Source organism: Lagopus leucura, unplaced genomic scaffold, assembly GCF_019238085.1.
Source record: "Lagopus leucura isolate 7727_CA_CO unplaced genomic scaffold, USGS_WTPT01 Super-Scaffold_100026, whole genome shotgun sequence".
In the NCBI taxonomy this organism is placed as follows: domain Eukaryota; kingdom Metazoa; phylum Chordata; class Aves; order Galliformes; family Phasianidae; genus Lagopus; species Lagopus leucura.
In genome coordinates, this window is record NW_024962277.1 from 5,880,093 (window position 1) to 5,889,404 (window position 9,312).

The 9,312-nt window shown below is 41.2% G+C and overlaps 1 protein-coding gene and 1 long non-coding RNA gene across 2 annotated transcripts in view; one reads left to right on the forward strand and one right to left on the reverse strand.

Moving 5' to 3' along the window:
* Positions 1–4,128: 4,128 nt before the first annotated feature.
* On the reverse strand, positions 4,129–7,495 carry LOC122184837. Its single transcript, XR_006180648.1, has 3 exons — positions 7,398–7,495; positions 6,660–6,747; positions 4,129–6,549 (listed from the first exon to the last, which is right to left on the reverse strand). It is a non-coding gene; the product is annotated as an uncharacterized LOC122184837 (long non-coding RNA).
* Positions 7,222–9,312, forward strand: part of NUP210 (nucleoporin 210) — a 60,514-nt gene continuing 58,423 nt past the window's right edge. Inside the window, exon 1 of the mRNA XM_042880074.1 lies at positions 7,222–7,402. Coding sequence (XP_042736008.1) covers positions 7,248–7,402 — 155 coding nt within the window. The 5' untranslated portion in view covers positions 7,222–7,247. The remainder of the gene's footprint in view (positions 7,403–9,312) is intronic.

Here is a 9,312-nt window from a genome sequence, read left to right on the forward strand (position 1 = left end):
TTCCAACTTGCATTGGAAAGAAAACAGACTTAGAGATGGACTTCCAAATTATTCAGACATGTCCCTATCTTAACAGGGATGGAATGACCCTAGTGTATTGTGAATTTTTACTTTGAACTGGAACTAATATTTTTCTATCATGTTGGATCAGTTTTATGCTTTTTTTTTTTCTGCATCACATTATATTATGTAGATTTTGACTGCTACTGAGCACTGAGAAGGATTTCTATACTGTGCTGGATGTTCCTTTTGCCTTTTGCAATGACTGATAAGCTAGAACAGGACCATGCAAACAAGCAGTTCAGAATTTTCATTCTTATGTGCACTAGGCTACGTTTGTCAATGTCTGACTGTCATCAAGCATTATGCTGCCAATTTGTCTACTTCTGTTTCTATGAAGTTCCTCACAGCCTCGTCTTATAAAGATTTACACTAAATAATTTTGTCATCTGCAAATCCTGCTGACCTCATTTTTTTCTTCTACCCTTCCTTTCTGCCTCTCCAGATAATTAATGAATATATTAAGTACTATCTATAACGCAGATCCTTGGGACATACTAATATTAACCTCCTGCTGAATTGAAAACTGACAGCCTAATGAATTAAATTCTCCACATAAGAATGGTGCTGCAATAGAAATCAGAATGAGTTGAGCTTCATCCCTAACCTGAAGAAGAGGGGGAAAAAAAATCACCAGGAAAACAACTTCAGCAAGTACAAACACCTGCAATTGCTACTGAATGTTACTAGACTTGTAAAAAAAAAAAGAGGCTACTGCGTACAGCGTACAGTTTTATGCATCTCTAAGAGCTGTTGTCCATACTTAAAGAAGCTGGATATACCTTAATAAATAAGATCACCTGATCTCTGTGTAACTCCTTCACTTGCTGCTTGAAGAATCATTAAGCAATCAGTAATACCTCAAGCATTTTTCACCTGCAAAATCGTTAAAAGTACTTTGACAGAAATATCCTCGCACCCCAAAATTTACTTGGGTATATGAAAGAATCATACAATCATAGACTCAGGAAGGATAATCTGTAGGTTTTAGAGCTAATTTGAACAAGATGGTGCAATCAGCCTTCATACTTCGATCTGTACAGATTTTAATGCACACATAACACTGTATTCTGGTGTACATTGCAGCATCTCCTGCGTTTTCTTCTATCATTCCACTGCAGTAAGTTAAATCTTCTTTGGAAGAACTCATTATTGAAATAACAGCAATTGTGCTATGTTTCTTCAAGGTCAGCAAGAGTCCCTGATTTTTTTTTGTACTTACGTGATCTTAGAGTGGAAAGTAAACTCTAATTTTACATTTGAAATGCATGTTATATACTGCAAGCATGCATGGAAAAATACAGAAGTATCTTGCTGAGTAAGTAGGTACAGAAGCCTTCTAGAGGCATAGCCTCACTTTGAACATTGTGTGCAGTTGTGGGTCCACAATATAAAAAGGATTTTAAGATACATGAATACATTAAGAGGAGGGCAACAAAGGTGATGAAAGGGCTGGAAGGCATGTCCTAGGTGAGCAGAGGCTGAACAAAAGGAAAAATTTCTTCACTGTAAGGCTGGTCAAACAATGCTTCAGGCTTCCCAGAAGAGGTTTATTCCCTATGCATGTTAGTGTTCAAGAGGCATTTGGATAACAAAATCATTACCAGTGCTAGGATAAGCAAAGTCAAGACTTCTGCCCAAAGTACTTCTGCTGGAAGATAGAAGAGATGCTGAAGCGTAATAAATTGTCCCATGTTGGTGTTTAAAGCATAGAAAATAAGAAAACAGTTTGGAACAGTGTTAACATTTAAAAAGACATAGAACTATTGTATATGATTGCCCATTTAACACTTCTGAGGTGTACATACCATAATATGAAATCAAGTAACCTTGAAAAGATCATAATTCATTTTTCTTATTGCCATTACCTAAGTCATTAAACATATTCTTAAGCCTATTTATACATTTGACTAATTATTCTCAAGGTTTAAGACTTCTGTGATTTCCTAAATTTCCCTGATGTATTTGAGGGGAAACAAAGGTTGGGATATTTGTTTTTTTTTACTCTTCTATTTCTTGTGAATTCTCATCACTCATGCATTCATTCAGTTGTTCAGTGAATAGCTCATTAATATGATTTCCATCTCTGTATAAAGGCACATGGAAAAAACACTATTATGTAACACTTTGAAAAGAGCTATAAATAGGCTTCTTTAATAACCATAAATTTACATTAGAAAGGTAGATAAACTCTGATGTTAAAAACGCTTATTTTTATCTGCTGTTACTGTTTCATAATCTCAGTGTTATCAGACACATCCTGAATAATTGAGTAAGCCCTTGGTGTTTTATACTATCTGGGAAAGTCTTGCACATCAAATGGCTTTATAAAATAAAACTACCCATGGCAGCCAGGGCAGACTAGATAAAGCAACGAATGAGAGATTTGGCTGTGATTTGAGTGATGCTTCTAAACAAAAGTGGTCCCTTCCAAATAATTTGAAAGAAATCAACTTCGCTAGAATTTAACACTCTTTCCTTATTACCATTAACTGGCTGCCTTGATTTTAGTAATTTCCTGAATTTATGCCTTCCTTTGGCCAAACATCTTCTCATGACGCAGCTTGGAAAGAAAATACTGGCAGGAATAACGAAAGTGTTCAGTTTTACAGTTGCTATAAATCCATCATTAGTTTTGCAGAGAATAGTTGTAAGGCTGAGAGTGTTCTCATAAAATCTTCCATATGCGTATGAAGACACAAAAAGTCTAATACAGTAAATTGAACATGATAACTCCACCAGTAGAGAAAGCAATAAAGAAATAATTGAAAAATGAATGTTGTTTTATATACTCTGTTTCTATGATATCCATTTTAAAGTAATGAAAAGTAATGCACTTTCTGGCAATTCAATCTCTGTAGCAGCAGATCAGAGTCCTAGCAGAGGCAGGTACCTGAACCACACATGACAGCAGGATGGATGCAAACTCAGTGAGTTCTGCCAGCAGCTGTGTAGGTTTGCATGTTGGTAAGACCTTTCATACAGTTTTGAAATAATGGCTGATTAAAACCAAACACTCAAGTAGAATGATCTGCAAACTACTGACTCCCACCACCCCTGTCACAGTAAGAAGGGATGTTTGTTACAATCTACTTTTCTTCTCTTGGCTGTTTAAGTGCATCTTCATGTATAGGACTACTTTACTTCCATGGCTGGTGCTTCTTTGATGCAGATATTTTACAGGGCTCTGCAGATGTGAGGATGGAACCAAACAGCAAACTAAGCAGGAAGAAAGCAAAGCAATGAAAGCTATAGAAATAGTCAGCCAGGAAATACACATAAAGCACTGTACTTTGAGAGCATAGATGAGTAAAATAGACACAATGAGGGCAGCTCAAGTGTTATCAGATGTGGCCTGATAAGAAGGAAGGAAACTGACCATTTTTCCCAGCTATTTTGCAGGATATAATTTTACTCTCCTTAAACAAAGAACACCAGAAAAAAAAGGTTCTGATATCTCTGATATTCTCACATATTCTCTGATATTCTACTAACAGCCCACTTTCTTTCTCCAACTCCATTAACCTGCCCTTTTCATTTTCTACTCAGCTTGGTGTATCTTCCTTGGATTCTCAACCATGGAATCCACATTCTTAGAGCAGTCTTTCCATTAAACATACTACAATTACAATTACTTGGTTGCCTTTCTTCAGACCTTAATTTATTTGAAAGGTTCATAAAGGCAACAGCACAGATTTTTTTTTCATTGATCTTCTGTGTGAACTCTGATTTTTCTAGTTTCATGAAACTGTCCATACAATTAGACTGCATACAATGCATTTATCTGCTCATGCAACGCAGAGCCCTATATTGTTAACACATATAGACATATCCATGTAGGATATAGTTGAAACTGCTCTATCAGCAATGCTAGGCTTAAACAAGTATACTTCAATAGAATCTTCCAGACCTCATGATGTTACTTGGCTAGAATTTAACTTTTTGAGTTGCAATAGTTCACCCTTGGTATTTTGTTTGTTCTGTTTAGAACTACTTTGGAAGATTTAAAATTATTCAGACATTTTAAAATATGAAATGCCCGAAAGTAAAGGCAGGTGATTTTTGGCTAGTTGCTTTTTTTGTTTTGTTCTTTCTTTTCTTTTTAAGTAAGCTTTTTCTTCTGAAGCTGATGTTTTCTTTGATCAGAATTTGGCAGATACTCAGGCCTCAATCCAGGAACGCATACAGATACACGCTTAGTATCCACATCAAGTTGGTTCAGCCTTCCTGAACATAAGCCCTGCAAGCAGTTGTACTGCTAAAACAGGACACCTATTGTACATCCTCAAGATCTGAGGCAGGGGAAGAGCTGATGCAATTCTAAGAGAAGACAAGTGAAAAAGCTGCATCAGCACCTGGTGTTTTGTTATTTACTCAGTGTATTTTGATTGCCTCTCAAATTTCTTTAAAACACAGTTCTTCTACTCAGTCTCAGCTGCTTGGAGAATAACAGTTTATTGTTTGCCTTCATCCTTCTCACAGCTAAACAGCTCATTAAAGTACTCCCCATTATCATTCAATAATTGCATTCTTTGTGACCAAAAACATTTCCATTTTTGCTCCTCATCAGGCTTACTTTTACATTCCTACCAGTGTATAAACATCTCACTTTACAAAAACATCTTTCCTGCTACTATTGTCTAATGTGCCAGCTAACCACCATTCCACATGAAAATATTTCTACACACTTTGCATTGCCATTTCAGCCTGAGAAAGATGTGCTGACTCCATACTAGTCCCATACTAATACAGAAAAAGAAATCAAAGCACTGCAGCAATTATACTGGCAACCAACAAGTTTAGTAACTTCTCAGAGTGTGCAGCAAGTCTTCCTCCTAAGCTATTCTTTTCCAAAACAGTCTCTAATGATAACGCAGTGCCACAATGCATACTTTCAATTTAAGTAAGTAGAATACTCACTTCATAATTTTACTGTCTAATGGAAATTGCAGAGTTGCTCATCAATGTCTCCTCCATAGTGCACTTCTTACAATTGTTTTGAAAGCTTCTGAGTATGCACTTGTGTCAAATATTTAATTGCTTCAGGTCTTAAGCGCACGTTGATGTTACTTATGAAATATTTTAAGTCATCCAGGTCTAACTATACAAGAACAACAATCTTCCAATAATACAGAATAGTTACTCATCAGGTACTGCAGATTAAGATACACTCAGATTGCAAAACCAATTTTTAACAGCTAGGCAACACTTTTTTCTCATCTCATTCAAAGCAAAGCACTAGCTATCTACTCCTTAGCCACTCTGCTGTAATTACACTGGAATTGACTGTAAACGTAAGGTATTGATTTGATCATGGGTGATTTTATCTCATCCTTTCCTAATATCCGAGTCTTTTCTGAACTTTTCTCCAGAGCACATCTATGAAAGAAGGTTACGAACTCTGTGACAGAGTACACAAAGAAGTGTCAGTTTTTTGGGGAGCAGTGTAGTGTGTAGTGCCTTGATTTGCCAGAACTTTTATACCATAAATATTTCTGGGCCCAGTTCCCAGTGATTTACATTGCAGCTGTGAAGTTCAGCCCTTCTCTAAAGTCATGCCATTTCATTATGTGCATTCAGAAAATGAGCAATATACAAACAGAAGCTGCAGTGAAAAGTGAACTGTCCAGCACAACACATCTCCCTAGGACAGAACAGGGAACAGTCCGACAACTAACACACTATAGCTGAATAAATACTGGAAAAAAAGTATACTCCTAGGTAAATAAGTCCTGCGTAAACTTACTTGCTTAGAATAGATGAGAACCAGTGAACTCACTAATGTAAATTGTAAGTGGGCAACATATCAGCTGTGCCCCTGGATGGCATCCAAACTCTCTAAACAGAATTCAAATACTTTAAAAACAAAATGATTCTTCCCTTCTTTGCGTCCCTTTTCTCACTGAATATCTAACCAACTTCATTCATGACAGAAGTGATTACTTCAAGGAGCTTGACTTTTCTCATGTACTGAATGGTAAAGAGATCATACTGTTAAACATACGGCGAGATAATTATACACGTGAGCAGACACTGTCAACAAGATATGACTGCAATATCAGTCTGGCTTTTGACTTACAAAATACAATGTTTTTTTCAGAGTACTTTAAGGTGTGTCCAAACTTCTAAAAAATCAAATTAATAAATACAGAAATTCCATCATATGCAACCACAGTTATTCCTACGTACACCATCCATTCATTTTTAATTTTCAGCAAAAAATACCTGCAATAAAGTGAAATGAGCACTACAGTGCTGTCCTCCACTACAAAGTCCAATAAGTACCTTGTGGTAAAGCATATGTTTTGCAAGGTATTTATTTACAAAGAAACAGGGAAAAAAATGCTTAATTGAAATATGTGCTTCTTGGATTCCATTTCAGAATCTGAATTCTTAAATAATTAAAGATCTATCAGTGCTGGTTAAGTCTTCACTCTCTTCTTGCCATGTTGTCCTACTTCCCATGCTGTCTGACTGCTCTTCTGGGCACTACAGGAAAAGATCAAGCCAGCGTAAGGCCAGCTGACGAAATCCACCTACTTACTGTGCTCCTTGGAGGGGCTCCAAGCTGCTCACACCACAGTCACCACTGCATTCACCTGGCTTACAGAGTTCACGTCTCACGGAGTTCCCTTTCTGGCTTCCTTAACCTCTTTCTGCACTTTGGTCCATGTACCACTTCTTCACCTATGGCATGAAGAGTACAAGAGAATACGTTTTCCTACTCGAACTACATAGAAAGGATGTAGGATGTATGCGAAGGATGTATCGTTTATTACAAAAGCGCTGTTTAGCCTAGCTGTTAGTAACACAGTAAGTAGCACAACCAGCGCAGTGACAGTGCAATATATAGCGATGCATAATGTAAAAGTTGAGAGGTGACACGCACCTCCTCACTGGTGTTTTTGAACTGGGGGGAGGATTCAGGTTGCGTTTTTTATCGGTGAAGTCCATTATAACCAAATTGCCGCACACCCCCGTGCCTCGGACGTTCAACCAGTCCCTTATCGACCTCAACCACGCCAGGGCGACAGGGCAGGGCAGGCCCGGCCCGTCCCCTCTCCTCCCTTCACCCCTCCGCCCCCCCCGGGGCGCCGTCCCGCCCTGCCCCGCCGCTGACGTCCCTCCGCCCGCGGTGCACTGCCGCCCTTTCCCGCCCCCAACGGCGGCGCTCCCTGTGGCGGAGCATGGCTCCCCCCGCGCCTCGGGCGCTGCTCCTCCTGCTCCTTCTCTACCGCCTCGCCGCCTCCTCCAAGCTCAACATCCCCAAAGTGCTGCTGCCCTTCACCCGCGGTACCCGCGTCAACTTCACGCTAGAGGCCAGCGAAGGCTGCTACCGATGGTGAGTGCAGGTGCCGCCGCTCTTTGTCCGCCACTTCTCCCGGCTGCACCTGCGGCGTTCCCTCCTTCCGCCCGGGGGGAGCGCGAGCCCCGACCTCCGGGCACCGCGCCGTGCCGCAGCGGGAGCCGCGCCGCCAGGCCGCCCGCCACGCGGGCTCACGTCGCTTCGGCGCTCCGCCCGCTCCCCGTGCGGAATCCCTGAGGGGAAACACCGTTCCCGCCCCGCTCCCACACGTGTCCTCGCACTGCAGCCTTGTTGCCGCTCACGCCCTGCAGCAGCGCAGGTGTGGGCACGCCGCCCGGGCTGCGCGCTCCGTCACCGCTGTAGAAATGCCCCTTCCTCGCTGAGTAACGAGGGACCGCCGGGTCGGGGTTTGGTTACCAAGGCGAGCGAGGGACTGAACGACAAATAGCTGTTGCAGATTTAGAAACTGTGTCGTGGCCTCCGTGTTAAATGACTGCCATCAGCTCCTTATCTCCTATTTAATAAACCTAAACTATAATTTAGATGAGCAGGAAGTTTCTGTTGAAGAAACTGTGGCAGCCAGGATATGTTCAGGAGGCCAGACAGGTGCTGGCAGCTTTCAGCTGTTAGTTGGTAGCTGACAGTTACTGAAGCACGTTGTTTTAGGTCTGTTTTCACTGTATCTGTTTATTTGTGCTATTACCCTTCCCATCCCTGTGTAGTTCCGTGGCTTAGGTCTGTGGTAACTCAGGTGTTATTCCACGTATTGGAGCATCCAGAGTTGGCTGGAAGCAAGTTAGAGCCAGCTGCACGTGGTGATGTAAGTTACTTACATGGGCTGCTTTAGTGGCAAAGTGCAGGGATTTTCCTTTCTGTAGTCTTTGGAGGTAACTGAGTCCTTAAAGGCTTTGCTGTGGGGGGTGAAGTACATTCTAGAAAGTAGGAACAAACTCATCTAAGCACTAGTAAAGTCTGGGAAGTGTGGGCAGCCTTCCCTGTACTGCCAGTGACCAGCTGGCTGATGCTGGGCTGGCTGCTGCCCTTCCTGCACATGCCAGACACTGTCAGAAGTATGTGGGCATCTCTATATCACACTAAGGTCTACAGATGGAGGATAAGACTGTGCTCTAGAGAAATGCCATACTTGGTCCATTAGAGAGAGATCAAATGAGAGTGATCTGTAGTCATTACAGAGCACATTATGCTGGTAGTTTGCCATGAGTCACGTACCTGGTGCACATTGGCTTCAGCAGTTTCCATCCTCTATGTCTTTAGAGATAAATTTTGGTTGAGAATTAAGGAACCTATACCAGCTTCATACAGGATGCCATCACTTTCTGTACTGGGGTTGTAAATGTGTTTTTGCTCACTTCTGCTTTGCAGGGACTGGCAGGATGTGGGTGGTAAAACTCAACATGCTTGCAAAACTGTCAGAAGGAAGCAGTAGCTGTGTGTGTGGGACTGAGCAAAAGTAGTAATGCTTGTCATGCTCTGAGTGTGCTTGCTAGACTGCATCTGCATCTCTCTGCATCCTTGCCCTTGTGGGCCTTGAGCTGCAGGGTATTAGGAAGAGATAAAGCCTGCAGGGGCAAGTCTATATTGACTTGCTGACAAGTTTCCGGTACTTTATGAAAAGGCTGTTGGTAGTAGCTGCTAACGGAGATAGGCCATTAAGCTGCAGAAGTTTGGAAGTACCAATATAATGAGCTCAGAAGTAGTGATCATGTCTGTAAAATAAGGGTTAGGTTTCCGTGTGTAAAAGCAAAAATTAGACATTTGGGGCTGTTGATGTGTCTGAGGAAGGAAGGAACTGAGGTTGTCTAATGCAGGTGATTGTAGGGTGGGAAGTAGCATATGAAACCTGCTCTCATGTTATCAGTATCTGTCTTCCAGAGTTGTCTCTTTTCCTCTTTTCCTCTTTTCCTCTTTTCCTCTTTTCCTCTTTT